The 17,027-nt window shown below is 33.2% G+C and overlaps 1 protein-coding gene across 1 annotated transcript; it reads left to right on the top strand.

Moving 5' to 3' along the window:
• The first annotated feature begins 7,154 nt into the window (after positions 1-7,154).
• LOC145331537 (gastric triacylglycerol lipase-like) lies at positions 7,155-16,494 on the top strand. The gene is made up of 14 exons (XM_080176246.1): positions 7,155-7,205; positions 7,674-7,757; positions 8,152-8,203; positions 8,337-8,449; positions 8,811-8,885; positions 8,993-9,062; positions 9,362-9,471; positions 9,715-9,808; positions 10,373-10,410; positions 10,826-10,922; positions 11,962-12,052; positions 14,533-14,624; positions 15,858-15,959; positions 16,415-16,494. Exons 1-14 carry the CDS (start codon positions 7,174-7,176, stop codon positions 16,478-16,480), a joined length of 1,116 nt encoding a protein of 371 aa, XP_080032372.1. The 5' UTR covers positions 7,155-7,173; the 3' UTR covers positions 16,481-16,494.
• Positions 16,495-17,027: the final 533 nt, after the last annotated feature.

Raw genomic sequence — 17,027 nt, 5'->3', positions numbered from 1 at the left:
GAAGACCAAAATACATAACTTTTGCACCACTTTTGACGTCATATTCTCCATCTCTTTTTTAGGGGTTTTCTTCCCCACTTCTCCACTCATCTTCCTCATTATATGACGTCACAGAAATCAAAAGTTACAAAAAAGTTATGTATTTTGGTCTTCGTCACCCCCCCCCCCCCGAATATTTTACTTTAGCTAAGGATAGGGTTAGGTTGTATTGGGTACAGTGTAGCACTGCAGGGGCTGAGTAAGGTTAGGTTAGGTTGTATTGGGTACAGTGTAGCACTGCAGGGGCTGAGTAAGGTTAGGTTAGGTTGTATTGGGTACAGTGTAGCACTGCAGGGGCTGAGTAAGGTTAGGTTAGGTTGTATTGGGTACAGTGTAGCACTGCAGGGGCTGAGTAAGGTTAGGTTAGGTTGTATTGGGTACAGGGTAGCACTGCAGGGGCTGAGTAAGGTTAGGTTAGGTTATAGAATAAGGAGGAGTAGAAGTGAAAACCCTAAATATTTCTGGGAAATTTGAAGGAATCTTTTACTTGCGCAGTAAAGACAATAATGCTAAAGTACAAATCACAATGACTAGTTGGACAAAATTTAAAAAGTTTAATTTGTATCAAAATATTTGTTCTAAGCCTTTAAAATTTAGTTTAACATTGTGTTTTGTAATAAGATCTGTCTTTTAAATGAATTGCTATCAATTCAGTGGATAGTAGGTACTCCATAACCTTTAAAATATAAGAAAACTAACCACTGTTACACTTCATGTAGACGTGAATCCAGTATTAGTTGCTTGATTGTTTTAGACAATGATGAAAAGTTACTTGTTAGTGTACACCTTGTTTTGATAAGTATGATTTTATAATTTTTAAGTCGGCTGAATGGGTACCCCCCCCCCCTCCCCTACCTCAAGTTCATGTATGGATGTAGTTGCTAGTATGTATAATCAGCTGTTTGAAAACAGCATAGGAGCGAAACCTATCATATAAATGCTGAGACCAATAATTTTGGTACAGTTTTGAAAAGTAAGTTCCTTACTTAATTAAAATTTTTAAGGCTTCGCACATAAAATTCGTTTTTAATCCATTGTGAATAGGGTAAATAAAGCTAGACACTTGGCTACATGGCTTTTAGTAAATTATTGCAAAAGGAATTTATTTTGAATATTTTTTCAGAATAATTACTTAAATCATGTGATTTACTAACAGCCTTATAGCCGTTTTGGTCTTTCAAATGTTCCAATTTTAATTCTGGCTAGCCAGGCAGAATCTTCTACCTGGATTCTATTCTATACTTTATCTTCTTTGGGTTAGGTTGTATTGGGTACAGTGTAGCACTGCAGGGGCTGAGTAAGGTTAGGTTAGGTTGTATTGGGTACAGTGTAGCACAGCAGGGGCTGAGTAAGGTTAGGTTAGGTTGTATTGGGTACAGGGTAGCACTGCAGGGGCTGAGTAAGGTTAGGTTAGGTTGTATTGGGTACAGGGTAGCACTGCAGGGGCTGAGTAAAAAAAAACTACTACTAATAAATTTAAAAATAAACAAGGGGGGGGGGGAGTTATGTGCTCTCTAGGCACTTTGAGAGAATATACCTAATTATGCGCATTTTAGATTTTAGGGGCATGGATGGCCAAAATCCGAAGAGTAAGGTTACCTACGACTTTGGTTTAACAAGATATAGGTTGGAAACTTGGCCCAACACAACGTCCTAACTAAAGACGTTAAAAATGCTGTTATGTCAGGTGCACGACATATATAGTTAAAGTAGGGGAATGCCTTGGCTCAAAACAGGCGCAACTTATTGCCAAGTGTTAATTATGTCGGAGGCAGAATACAGGTACACACATGCAAAGCAGTAAGGCAAAATTGTTGCTTTGCCCATAACCTCTAGGGGAGGACGGTGAAGGTAAGGAAAATAGCATGAAACTTGACAAAGATATTTAAGTTTCTCAGAAAAGTACAACTCAAGTGAACCAGCAATTTCTGAGATCTTTAACTCAAAACAGAAACCTTACTACTTTATGTTAAAGGATAAATGTTTAACTTAACTTGCTTGCTTTTTAAAGAATTTTAATTTGAGTCATAATAAAAGTAAATGATTATTACAATTTGGCACATTTCTTAACACGAATAAAAGAGATAAAAAAACATTTGTTATTTGAATGCTTTTTTGAATAATACAACAAAATAGTTTTGATAGCGAAGATTTTCTACATAATAATTTTGGTATTTTCAAATTTACTATAAATTTTTCTCTGAAAGTGACTCTTATTTTAATTAAAAACAAGGATGACAACATCCATAAAAGCGAAGCTCTGAAACGGTAGGACAAACGGACATTAACACGTGTATAATGCCAGAAAGAACTGAATAATCAGAATGTAAATGTTTAAGAATCAAAGCAAAATTGTAAGTAAATTTGTTGAAAAACTGCTTGATACAGGATAATATTTATGGACATACTTACATTTTTAGGACTAGATTATAGAGTTGCTTCGCTTATAATATTGTACTTTGTTGTCCCAGGAATCAGAATACCAAAAATCAGACCAATCGAATAATTAGGTCACATACAAATTTGTTGTTAAAAATGTAAAAAAAATCAACATGTTTAAAATGGACGTACGGACATTCTTGTAATGATTATAGAGTTGCTACGCTTTCTAACTCGTACCTAACTTCTACAGGAATCATCATGCAAAGTTTAAAATCGATAGGACAATTCTAACATGCCTAATTTAACGAAACAAGCTATCCGTTACGGACGTACGGACGGACCGACCCTAATTATAGAAAAGCTTCGCTTTTAATAAAAGAGATGGCATTGTTTATTTCTATAACCTACCCCTGTGGAGAGCCCTTAATCTCCGGGGCTACCCTAACACACTAAAAAAACTACCCTTTCATCCTTTACGATTTCTATAATAGTAAGATACAACCTTAAAAAAGCGTAGCAACTCTATAACTATTACAAGAAAGTATCTACTGCTACAGTTTTAGATTTTTTTTGACTTCATTACTGAATTCATTTCTAATAAAGTTAACTTTTAAAATGTTGAATCCAAGAAAAACTAAGAACAATAAAAAAACATCTCTAAGATCAAGTTTTAAACATTCTGCATTCGATCAATTTTATGCTAGATTGAAATCGAGGCTCCTAACATATAAATATATTCTGTTTTTGAAGAACTGACATTCTATTCTTGTAAGTGTTCGTTTGTGCGACTGTCTAATTTGCGAAGCTTCGCTTTTACAGGTGTTGTCATCCTTGTTAGAATAAGACTATAGAAAAAAATATAATTTTTATTAGCATATTATTGAATTGTCATGTTGCTATGTAAATTTAAAGTTTAAATTTTGTAACGCAGCTACTCTATAATTGTCTTCCCTTTCTACTATTATCCTGCACAATATTTGAGTAGGTAAACCCCGTATAGCACTGCAAAATTTTGTCTAACCCACCCTAATTTCAAATCAAATTAAACATAAGGGATATGTTTTTTTCCTACGGGAGACCCTACCCTACAAAGCCTATACTTCCGTTTCCTTGAGCCTACGGGACTTCTATGTACCCAATATAACATAACCTAACCTAACCTAAGGTAAAAAACACTAAACCACCAAAAACTAACCCGCCCCCCTTATTTTCAATTTATTTACTAAGTATATTTGCGATAACTTTTATTTAATGAAATCTTCCAATTTTTAACATGTACAAAACGGCCTGCTTTATTGCTTCAAGATCCATGTCAGATCTATATAGGAAATAAATGTCTATAAACGAGCTCAAGTTTTCCAAGGAATATTTGTTTAAAACTCATAGTGCTCCAATAATCCATAATAAACTCTCATTGCCCAGAACGATAACACCCATTATTTTACTTTATTAAAAATAAATTCCTTTTTTTAATTTCATGTTGCTATTTACCTTATATCAATGTATTTAATTTCTAATCATAAAACAGAAAATTTAAATTTATAATATAATAAATTTAAGAAAACTCTGTTTTAAAAGAATTCGATTATGGCGACACTTTGTGTGTTCAAATATTAAACTAAAATTGTGATCATCATCATTAACCCTTTGGTGATGGTAATGTAAAGAAAAAAATATAATTTAAAACATCTTTTTAAAATCATTTAGATTATTAAATATTTACTTTCTTTTAGATAGTAATGCCGGGTGAGGAAAATAGATTTATTGAGAAATAGATATGCTTATAGAAAACTAGCCAATAGGGAGATAATTATATCGAGCCAACTCTAGTTTTTAATAAGGGAGAAGTTTCTTGTACTCTTTAGACACTAAAAAATAAATTATTAATGAAAATACAAAAATTTTAAGCAAAAATCCGCAAATGTTATATTTTATAAGAAAATATGAAAAATGTCATATGATACAGAAAATCCTTGAAAATTGCCTCTTTAGCTTTTTTTTAGGTTTCTCTTGTTACATATTCTTTTCCTTTTATTCCTAAGAGGCTTCGCTGTGCTTTGGGAGGGATATTAATCTGAAGAAAAAGTTTTTAAAATTATAACATGGGAGGTTATTGTGTGTGTGTGTGGGTTTTTGGACAACCCTCTTGACCCAAAAACGTTTGATGTATGGTTTTTGGGATTAAGAGGGATGTCATCATTTATAAAAAAAATCATTATTTCTCATAATATTTCTGACTTTAAAGAATTCACATAAGTAAAAAAAAGGCTCAAAGTATTTAAATAAAAGACATACATTTAATATCAATTATTTCATAATATAAGTTTGTTGTCAGAATGTCGTAATGTCGAAATTATGTCAGTCATGTCAACATTTTGTTAATGCTATATGGTCGACCGTGGCTCAACACGTAGCGCATCCGCTCGTCGTTGGGAAGGTGATAGGTTCGAATCTCGGTCCGTCACCACGTCATAACTACAGACGTTAAAAATGGTTCCTACTGCTGCTATGTCAGGTGCGCGACATAAATAGTAAGAGTAGGGGGAATGCCTTGGCCCAAAACAGGCGCAACTCACTACCATGCACAGTTAGGACTTCTCAGACAAAGGTCGTGCAATCAAAGGGTTGGTTGTCTGATGGGCAGATGGGCATATGGACGCTTTACACCGCAATCATAGGGCTTAGGGCTGACAACCCTATCCCATATCCATAAAAAGCCACATTGTTACAGAAACACTGACAAATTGTCAGAGGCCTATGCTCCCCCTGTGGAGTGAAAAGGGCTTGTTATATGGTTGACTTAAAAATTGTTAAAATTCCAACAACCAAGGATACCTAACGGGAGCAATTTCAATTCTTTTTTTCTCCAAATAATTGGGATAGGTAAAGTAAAACACTTTGATTTCAAGACCTTTGTCTGAAAGTCTTAAGAGTGCACCATGCATGGTATCACAACCGTTTAAGGGCCAAGGCATTCCTCCTCCTACTCTTTCGTTTAATGTCATGCGCGTGCCATGGCCGCAGTAGCTTCTATTTTAATGTCTCTAGTATATGCTGTGTGGTCCAGACTAGAAATCGACATCTTAACGACATACGGCAATCCGACATGTTACCATTACCAGGGTGGAAGGGGACATTGGGCTGTTTATTACACTTGCCCCAAAAGTTTTATAATAACGATTTCTTATTCGTATGGGGACTTGGTTTTATATTGAATTTTGATTGGTTGGTTCATTGAGTTAAGTGTCCAAATATTTAAACCACTAACAGTAATCTGCAGAAGTTTTTTTTTGTACATCACCTTTAGGGGTGTACGTCAATTTATAGGCCATTGTCTTATCCATTATACTTTTGCCGCGGATTGTTTATTTTCATACTTTAACATGAAGAAAAACGTACTTATAGCTGTAAAAGAAGTATTAATTACACCTAGATATAAATCAGTTTTAAGAATAGCTTACTAGAAATAAGAACATAAGCAAAAAATATTTGTATTTTATTACATTGTTAATTTTAGTTAAAGGTATTTGGTAGCAGACTTCTTTAACCCTTACAGATCGGGGGGGGGGGGGGGGGGGTCATATTGACCCCCCCCCTCTAGTTTTTTCAATGTCATTTTTTTTGTAGGTAAGATAGAGAGTTGTGACTTCATGACTTTTTAAGTTTAGTAATTATACGTCGGCAAGAGTTGATCTTATAAGGATATCTGGTCTGTGTCGGTCGTGGCGTCCGGTCAAAGTCGGTTAGGTGGCACCAAATTTAGCAAAAAAATTCTAAATAAATCTTAATTTCTACATTATGACTTTTGTGTATAACGTAGAAACTTGAATTTTTTTTGGTGAATACTTAGATATCAATGACCTTCTGAGAAAAGTGGTGTTATGACCGTTTGACCGCTCCCTGACCGACTTTATGACCGATTTTTGTCCGGCTTTTACTACAGACATATATCATGAATACCATGGCTTCTATTACAGCTAGAGACCTATAAATTTTTTTGGTAAATCCTTGAGCAACAATAAACAGATAAAATATTAATTGGCGCCGCCAACCGCCGTTTTACCGCCGTAACCGCCGAAAATGGCGGTTTCCGTTATTTGCCGTTTTTCGGCGATGATCAGAAAAAGTAATTTTTTTGTTATGAAAAATAAAAGTTCGTCCAAAAATTTGGTCATCCTAGCTGCAAAATTGGCCGCTCTACAGCTGTTTTAATATTTAGCGGCTGGCCGCTAAAAAGCGGCAAAGGAGCGGTCTGGCCGCTATGACTAGAAAAAGTAATTTTCTCTAAAAATACACATGAACCACCAGAAAAAAATTTTACGTCTTTATCTGTAACAGGAGCCGAGATAGAGGGGGGGGGTCAATATGACCCCCCCCCCGATCTATTAAGGTGGGAATTGGGGCCCGATCTGTAAGGGTTAACTTCAATTTTGTCATTTAGAAAATTTTCAAATTTTTTTAATGTGGGGGGGTCATATTTTTTGTGAAGTCTAAGAATAATGATTTTTTTTTACAAAAAACAGACGGCAGATTTTTTGGGTCGGTGGTTATACAAAATCTAAATTGAAGATGATGGCGTTAACACTTTCATTAAGCCATGGGATGGGGGAAGGGGTTCATTTTACCAAACTCCCAACCAAAAAAAGCTTGGACGCCATTGCTAGAGTCTAGGACGAAACTGCTAAAAAGAAGATGAATTTATTAAGTTTCATCTTTAACTTACTTTCAGAAAAAAATGACCATGACAATAAAATGGGGATGGGGTTTCTAGACAACATTCTAAGGAAATTGTGTATTTTTGCATAATAGAATAATTAAAGCTTCTCTAAATTAAAAAAAGAAGCCTCTAGACGCTTTTTTAAACTAAGAAATGTTTCTTCTTGATTTATTTTATGATTATCAAAATCTTTAACTTTCCCCTAACTCCTCCTTATTGAGATTTTTTACACTTTCCCCTTTCAAAAAAAAACCTAGAAGCCCTACTGAGGGACGGACACACAATAAAGTCATTTATTTTTATGGGGGGTGGGTAAAAATTTCAATTCGGGGCAATTTTTTATCTATTTTTTTTTTGGGGGGGGGGGGGATGAGGGTAAATTTTTAAAAATAGTCCACTAAAATTTTACACTGGGTGTTAAATATTATACCCCCACCCCAAAAAAATTATTGTTGGGGTGGGGGATGAAACCTATATTTTCTAATATAAGTTGTTTTGAAAAGTTTTGCCTATCAAATATCACACAAATCCACAGTTGGATAGCATGGGTGCGAAATTGGACAAAACTTAAAATCCCACTCAACGAATATGATATTGAAAGGCTTACTAGTAAACTTAGGTAAACTTTTTATAGCGAGTTCACTCTACAATCTAAGTTGTTTTATATTTTGTCTTTTACTTATACAAGTCTATTGTAAGTAAAGTTAAAGGGGGATAAATAGCCTTAAACCTGTTGAGGCCTTTCCTAATTTCCTAATTGTATCCACATTGTGGTCTGTACTGCTCAGCCGTTTATAAGATCTTACTTTACACTATACATAAGAACTAATTAGCTGCTGCTAAAAATAAATTTAAAAAAGGTTGGGGTGTTCCTTGCACACAAGCCTTGCGTGCCTAATTTACATTAAAAAATAACACATGAAAAAATACTCCCCCCGCCTCCTTTGAGCAATTTGAGGGAAACCACCAATTAACCTTAACTATTTTTTCTTTTTTTTTATAAATTTATTTAGGTTGGTTTTGGAAAAACATCAGGCAATAACACAAGATGGTTACATTTTAGAGGTAAATGTTTTATTTTTCTTTATTTAGAGTAGTTACAGAATTTATTTCAAAATCACTTTAAAAATTAAATAGCTGTGCTTTATTACTCATTGATGTTTTCATCCTTTTTTTACTGTTATTTTTGTATATTAAGATTCACCGGCTGCCAGGCCACGGTCCATCTGTCCTGCTGCAACATGGACTGCTGTGTACCTCAGCCTCATGGCTCATTGCTGGCAGATACAGCCTGGCCTATCTTTTAAACAGGTATGTAATTATTTGAATTAGAATTAAGAACAGATAAAGGCAGTTGTTTTTTAAAATTTTCTTTGAGGTCCTGGAATAAGTTATTTGGATGTGTGTGGCTAGACCTTCCAAAGAGAAATAGTAAAATTAGCAAGTAGAAAAATATTTTTTTTGTATGCTGTTTTGATGGGTAACGAAGATAAAAGTCTATGTTTTAGATTATTATTTACATCTGTGTAAGACATTTCGTTTAAGTCATAACTATTATGATTCATTTATTTTTATGATAATGTTCTGTGCCCCTGGTTTTCACAGAATATGAAATGTTGTATACTACACATTTTCATAATGTTTTTTTTTCAATGATAAATCATCTTTTTAGGGCTGGATATGATGTATGGCTGGGGAATCTAAGAGGTAACCAATACTGCAGAAATCATGTTCATCTGGATCCAAGGTACAAATTAATATTCAAATACATTTTTAGTTTTTGTTTTATCAGCTAGGGACGGGACATTGGACTGAAATAACACTGTTTTATAACCAGATTTTATTATTCGTTAGTGATCCAGAGTTTTGGGAGTTTACTTTTCATCACCATGGAGTTTATGATCTGCCCGCCATAATTAGCAAGGTTAGGATATTTACCATTTTAAAAAATAGAACCTGATAAGCTTTCCAATGGTAATATATCAATCTTTAGATTCACTAAAGTATTTCTACTTATCTATCATAATAAGGTATTTATATAAAAAGTAAGAGGAACTATGTTTGTCTGTGTATACCAAAGGATCTCACTAACCGCTAAACTGCATTAAGAGAGAAGACCACTAGCTTCACATGAGAAAGTTGGGGGGGGGGGGGGAGGGGTGACTAACTTACCCACCCCATGTGCCTCTAGTCCCCACTAGTATAAGAATATTCAATTTATAGATAAAGGATGTTACATGTGGACGAGAACTGGTGTATGTTGGTCATTCTATGGGAACAACATCTCTGTTTGTCATGGCATCACAAGCCTCCACCTATGTTGGTCAAATAAGGTAGTTTTTTTATGTTTTAATGTTATTTTCATAGCAAATGTTACTTTAAAATTGTTTGTCAGCTTTAAATACAAATTAAGATACTGGCAGCTGCATCCCTTGCATCTAGAAGCTCAGAATTCGAATGTGTAGGCATAGAATAGCCAAAAACCATATCTTAACTAAAATTTTGAAAATTCATTTTAAATTTCAAACAAATAATAATACCAATGTGAATTTCTCAAAATTATTACCATGTTTAAGTTTGGCAATTTTATTGGCCCCAGTGTGGCAAGGCTCAGAAATGAAGTCTAATCTCAGATTTATAGCACCTCTTGTGGCCAATGTGAAACCTAAGGTAAACTAATAGAAATACTACCCTAGATGGGCAATCAGACACAATAATCTGTCCAACTTAAATAGTAATTTCTAGCAGAAGAAGTTAATGTGTGACGTTATAAAAATACGTCTAATATCCATCACTTTTTTTATGGGTTTCCCTTCCCACTTCCCCTATAATCCTTCCTTTTTAGACGTATTTTATTACGACACACATGACATTAATCACTGTTCCTATATGATTCAAGCCAATAAAATAACAATATATCCATACAGAGCATTATTCCAAGTAAATAAATACAAATGATTATAATACGTGGAAACAAGGGATAATTTGTCGTAAATTATTTGTCTCTATTTTAGCCCGTAATTATATTTTGATTAAAAATAACTGCCCTTTTTTGTACCAAAATAAGTACACTTTCTAACCAATAATGTGGTTGAAATGTTCCTACTTCTATGGGTCAAATTTTATGATTATACATTTTATATTTTTGGTAAACTCAGTAACATAAGTTAAAGTTATAGAAAAACCAAGATTTCTACAAAAGCGTAAATAATTAGAATGAATATTTCAATTTAGATATTTTCTTCCATGGGCCTTTATGAATTTCCATTCAGGTGATTATTATATAGTTTGTTTTGACATTTATTTGAAGAAAAAGATAATTGGAATAAATTGAATTTAATTGCGGGGGAAGGGTAGTTTTTGTTTTTACTTTAGGTCAAGATAGTTTAGGTTATATTTAGTTCAGGATGGCCCCGAATTGTTAATGCAATGAAGGTATAGGCCCCATAGGGTTAGTACCCACTGTAGGACTTAGGCATAGACAAAAATCGCACCTCCTTAATTTTCAATTAAGTTAAAAAAATATATGTTCGCTAGGCACTTTGAGGGAAAGCACCTGTGAAAGAATAACAAATGAATTAACTTGTTTGAATCTTAAAAAGGAAAACAAACTGCACATTTAAATAATTCAAATTTTATCACATAAATTCATAAGATTTCCCTACTTCTAAATCCATGAATTTTCAGACTACCCGGTGTAACCCTGTTAAAATTTGTGGAAGAAAACCATCCCTTGATGCCAAATTTTATTCAATGGTTTTTCTCTGCCATTGGTGAATGTAAGGTAAAAACAAACGTAAATAGTCATTTATCGCATCTTATAATAGACAGCTTTCTGTGGATATTGAATTTAAAAAAAACTGTTTTGTTACCCCCAAGGAGCCAGAGGACCGGTCCAATAAAACTGATAAAAAATTTATGATTTTTATTCTTTTTAATCAGGGATAGGGTATGGGAAACATAGGGAAAAAAATATTTCAGGCCTCTTTCAAGCCTAGGCCTAAAAAACCAGATATGGATGGTGCTAATGAAATAGCTGAGCGTGTGTGTGTGTAGATAGAGTATAGAATAAAATTCAGGTAGCTAGTCTAAAGTAAAAATAGAACTTTTTATAAACCAGACAGATTTAGGTTGTATTATTTGCATTTTTGTTAATGAGTAAAAATTGTATTTGAAAATATCATTGCTAATTAAAATTCAAAATAAATTATTTCTTATTTTTATTTAGAAGCAGACGATGTTTTTGCCACGTTTTTTATATATCCATCCGCCAATTGTCAATTGGTTGATACAAAACAGGCCGATCCTTATTGGTTTAGAGTGATAGCTACTTTGGAGCGTCCGCCAGTGACGATATTTAATTAGGAATTGGTAAAAGTTGCAATATCCCTTTCAAATCTAGGCCGGGACCTAATTAATGGCCAGGTTTCCTATCCCTTATCCCTGGTTTTAATAGGTATTCAAAACTTAAACTGAAAGTGAATTTCCCCCTTCCATTCTTTCCTCAAGTGTTCATAGAGACCTCTAGGTGGGAAACGGCTAGCAATAAAAAAGATTTCTTTTATTACCTAACTTACATTAAATAATGACCATTTAAAGGTATTCAAATACGGCATGTACTAAAACGAATATTTATTTTACAAAACAGGCCAATCTATATTTCAATAGAATAGATGCAGGAATAAATCTAAAATGATATTTGGGGGGCAGATAGAAAAGGTCGTCAATTTTACTAAGTATTGCCCCCAACGACATATGGAAATCTTGATTTATTTTGAAATTAATTTCATAGACTGAATAGATGTGCTAAAATTTTTTTATAGGATGGTGCCTTAGGTAGAGATGAAATTTTGAAGCATTTACCCTCCACCACAAGTGTTTATGTTCTATTACATTTCTCACAAAATATAACAGGTAAATTTCGGGATTATAAGGGAAAATACAATGGACGACAAATTTATTTATATTTTAATTGGATAAATAAAATTACATCTAATGTATATTAAAATTATTGGTACCAACCATTCAAAATTTAGTAAAGGCCTGAAAGGAAAATTTTAATAAATGTTGAAGCAATTTAATAACTCTCTCCCCTTATGCTATAGATATTTTTAGTAGCGAAGCTACTCTATAATTCACTTTGCCCGTCCATCAGTCCGTCAGTCAGTCCGTCCGTCAGTCAGTCCGTAACGCTATGGGGGAAATGGGATTTACTCAGCTCCTATAAAAGATAGAATGCTTAAATTTTTTGACAACATTCCCATCATTAAGGAGCACAATTGACTATAAAACATCATTGGCGTTCGGACCGATTTTTAGCAGGTTTTAGGCTATTTTTATATTTTTCACATTTTTCTCCATATCTTCAGTGTTTATGGTCCGATTTTCAAAATTTTTTTAGTTACAGATATCAAAATTAAATTTCCCGTCTTTTAAAGAAAACAATCATGACGGCCAGACTGCCTTTTTAGCAGGTTTTTGGCTGTTTTTTTTATATATTTAATATTTTTCTCCATATCTTCAGTGTTTATAGTCCGATTTTCAAAATTTTTCAGTTACAGATATCAAAATTAAATTTCCCGTCTTTTAAACAAAATAACCATGACGGCCAGACTGCCTTTTAGGCAGGTTTTAGTCTATTTTTATATATTTAACACTTTTTTCCATATCTTCAGTGTATATGGTCCGATTTTCCAAATTTTTAAGTTAAGGATTTAAAAATTAAATTTTTTGTCGTTTTAATAAAACAACCATGACGGCCAGACTGCCTTTTATCAGGTTTTTGGCTATTTTTATATGTTTTACATATTTCCCCATATCTTTGTTTATTTTGATGCAATTTTCAAACTTTTATGGGATATCAGTATCAAAATAATTTTTCCCATTGTTATGAGCATCTTTAATATAATTTACTTTGACCATCGTCATCATGCAAAATAAAACAAGGTTTCATATTTATTTTATCCAATAAATCTATTCTTGATTTTAGTAAAAACCTTTTAGATCTACCTGTACGTATTCCCATCGACGATTTTTTGTGCTTCGCTACTTATGGATGTTGTCATCCTTGTTGGATGCTTATCACCCAAAACCTTCCCCTACTAGTTGACAGTATCTCCTCTATATTCCCCCAACTTAGATTAATTCATACAATTACAATCGATATATTATTAGTTGGATGTTGCACTAGATTTTTATGTACTCTGATAAAATGTTACTTGCAGCTGGCTAAAGTAACAGTAACCCACATCCACTCCTTTACCCCATACCATCCTACTGAATGAACGAAGTGACCAATAAACGAGGTCCATTTTTGTAAGTTAAATTGACGATAAAGTTTCCCCTATTATTGATACATCCACAAATATAATATATCCATTGTTAATACTGCTGTTAATAATTAACTGCAGCTCAAGAAAAAGTCACTAGATTTCAGATTTAAATTTGTCAAATTAGAAATTCGATAACTCAGTTGTTTACAACTGGTTACCTTATTAATTTTAATCACAAATTCAATCTTAATCGTACAGAAGACAGTGTTTTTTTAATATAAATTCTTATTGAATTTATATTGTAATTACTTAAAAATTGATATAATGAACCAACAATTGAAATTTAATAAATAAAAATGAAAAAGTAAAAAAATTTAAGCAAATTATTTTGTGCTACATTTCTATACTTTGTGACTGTAAACAACTTATTAGAAAATATACTAAAGAGACGACTAGCGGCAAAAAATGAAACTAAGTATAATAAATGTTTGGTCTTTCTTTTTTTGAATTTTTGAATCATTAGATTTATAGTATACAAAATACACAGACAAACACTGTGTGTTGGTTTGTCTGTAACTAAAGATCTCTAAAACTTCTGGGTCAAGTCATAATGTGCTTGAACGTGGAGCTTGATAGTCCTAGTTGCTAGACAAAAGTGTCTCAGCCTACTCCATGACTACTTAGGCACAAACTCTAAGAAACTATGGCTAATCAATCAATCAAAACTTCTGGATTGATTTGGCTTTATTAATCAGGAAATATATGGTCATATCATTTTTGGACATACTATCTATAATATCTACTTTTGTAAAGGAGGAATGTAAAAAGCCCCCTTTGAAAAAAATAATCATAGGGGAGGGATAGGTGGGGGGCAGGGGGGGGGGGTGAGACCCATTTATTATTTAAATTATAATGCTTATTTAAGCATTTAGTAACATATGTTATTTTTTTTTTTTTGAGGGGGGGGGGCCGGAGGGGGTGTGTGGCGATTTCTCTTTGGAGGTTGGACCTGTGAGAAGCTTCACTGTAAAGGAGAAAATAATAGTCCAGCGGTTAGCGATATCCTTCAGTACAAACACACAGACAAGCAGACTAACATCCTGTTACTTTTATATATTCTAGATAAAAGTTTCAAATCCTATGACTGGAAGTGTATGGATAAGAACAAGGAGGTGTATGGGAAACCAGGGGCCCCAGAATATACTTTAGAACAGGTTATACTTTTAAAGTAGCTTTGCTACTACTCAGGGATCTTAAGGGATAAGACTATGGACGATAAATTTATGCGCATCTTCAAAGAATTTACACAAAATACTTTTAAAGTAGCTTTGCTACTACTCAGGGATCTTAAGGGATAAGACTATGGACGATAAATTCATGCGCATCTTCAAAGAATTTACACAAAATTAACCCTTCTGCATATAAAAGTAACATTGGTTGAATTGTTTAGACATTACAAGTTTTGAATCAACTAATCACAATCTAATAAAAGTACCCAAAGTTTTTAAGCCAACAGATAAAATAGCTTGGTTATAAAACTCTGGTGTCTTAACCTCTTTTCGAGGAAGCTTTGTGTTTATCGAGATCGAAATTAATTTCCTTATTCACAATTCCAATTCAGAAAAAAAATGTCATCTTTGTTTGACTTTCCTTTCCTAAAGAGACGCGGCATTTGATTGTTTATATTTGGTGTCTCCACGTTTCTTTACTTTTGAATGATATGTGAGTGGATGAAGATTTCGGAGAATAAAGTCAGGCCTATCATTGGTCTCATAGTGCGTGAACAACCCTAGTATACCAGGTGCTTTAACCATAAGAACTTCAGGTAGATTATTTTCATTTTATTTAAATTGAATGGCGTATAGGACGGATTTATTAAGTTTAAAGGCTTTAGCCAGCTACACATGAAACTTTATTATGATTCAATTATTATGTTTTAGTAATTTTATGTGCCTTTATTTTTGCATTTACCAATGATCTATTAAACCAAATAATTTTCCTTTAAAGCCAAAGTACCCAAAGATTCTTAACCGTAGAAAAAAAAGATTTTTAAAAAGCAAATAATATTACATGGTTATAAAAACTGGAATTTTGTATTAATTGATTTTGTAATTTCAGGACTTTGAAATAGTTTGTGTCAATAAAATCTATACTCAAACCTGCTGTTGAAACTTGATGGTTCCTGGTGTTGGGGGTTTTTGTCCGTATGAATAAGATCTCTAGAACTTCCCGCAAATTCGGAAGTCACACTTAACCAAAGTGTCATGGTTAAGACATCTGGGTTCCAGAGTAATTTACAGTTCAAAGTCCTCTCCCTCCCTTATTGTTTTTTTCTTTTTGAAGCCTAATAGCTTTAAACCTTCCAAAAACCTATGAGAAGCTACACTGTAAACAAGACACACACACGGATCCTGTTAATTTTTAAATAAGGAGATTTGTTTGTATAGCTTGATTGTCCGACAGCAATATTCTACAGCGAGGAAGATGTGCTGGCAGCCCATGAAGAAGTATCTATGCTAGAACGTCTCCTTCCCAATGTAGTTTTCAAGGTAAATGTGAGAATATTAAAATATCGGCTACGCCCCTAGCATGTTTTAGCATATTCAAATTAAGAAGGAAGAAGCGGAAAATAGACTAAATCAATCACAAGACTTAATTAAAATAGAAATAGCCATCACAAAACCTAGGTGAAACTTTTCTAAAAGAGATAACCCAATAGGTTAAGTTCATTAAGCTTAAGACAAATTATTTATTTATATAAATAGTCAAGGCAGGCATTTAATATCACAAGGTTTCGTGATTTTTGAACTTAATTTTAAAAACGATTATGAACAGGAAAAATAAGTAGACAACACAAAAAATCTTGTGGACTTATTTTGTATTAAAAGAAGAGAAAACAGATGTAAGGAAGATGTGCATTTGAATTATTATACACAGTTATAAAGTAATTTGACCACTAAAATTTCTAAAATAATTCCTTAATAAAAAATTTATCTTTTTTCAGAAAAAAGTTTCGTTGAGTCACTTGGATTACATATTTGCAGGAAACATTTTGGTTGCATACATTTAATTAAATCCTTATAATAAAGTAACAGGATGTCTGTGTGTATGTACCAAAACATCTTGCAGTGAGTTGATATGACTCTCAAATACTGGGATTTTTATTATAGGTTAGGAGATGGTTTTGTTGAATTTAGGGGAGGATGCCTCCAACCTCCCAAGAAAATAGCCCCTAGAAAGAATTAACCCCTTATGCTTAGATTTAGGTCGTGGGTTATAAAGGGTTACTAAAGTAGATGAATGCATATTTTCCCAAGATTGAACTTGAAATTTGTCTTGGCTTGTAAATTGACCCTTGTCTTTACTAAGCAGAGGAGGATTCTTAAAAAAAAATTTGCCCCACTAATCGCTTGTTTTCGAAAAAAATCCTCCAAAAGTACATAAAAAATCTACAAGAATTAAATAAAATCTTATGTTCATAACCCTTATATGATTTTGTTAATTTTTTAAAATTTTTAATGTAGTTTTGGTGGATTTATCACGAAACAATTTTGCCCCACTAAGCGATTAGTGGGGCAAACTTATTTTAAGAATCCACCTCAGGTAAATTTTTTGAA

This window comes from Acartia tonsa, chromosome 11, assembly GCF_053477335.1.
Source record: "Acartia tonsa isolate MP-2025a chromosome 11, ASM5347733v1, whole genome shotgun sequence".
Taxonomy (NCBI): domain Eukaryota; kingdom Metazoa; phylum Arthropoda; class Copepoda; order Calanoida; family Acartiidae; genus Acartia; species Acartia tonsa.
The sequence above is the reverse complement of the archived record's forward strand: the minus strand, read 5'-3'. Positions and strand labels throughout refer to the sequence as shown.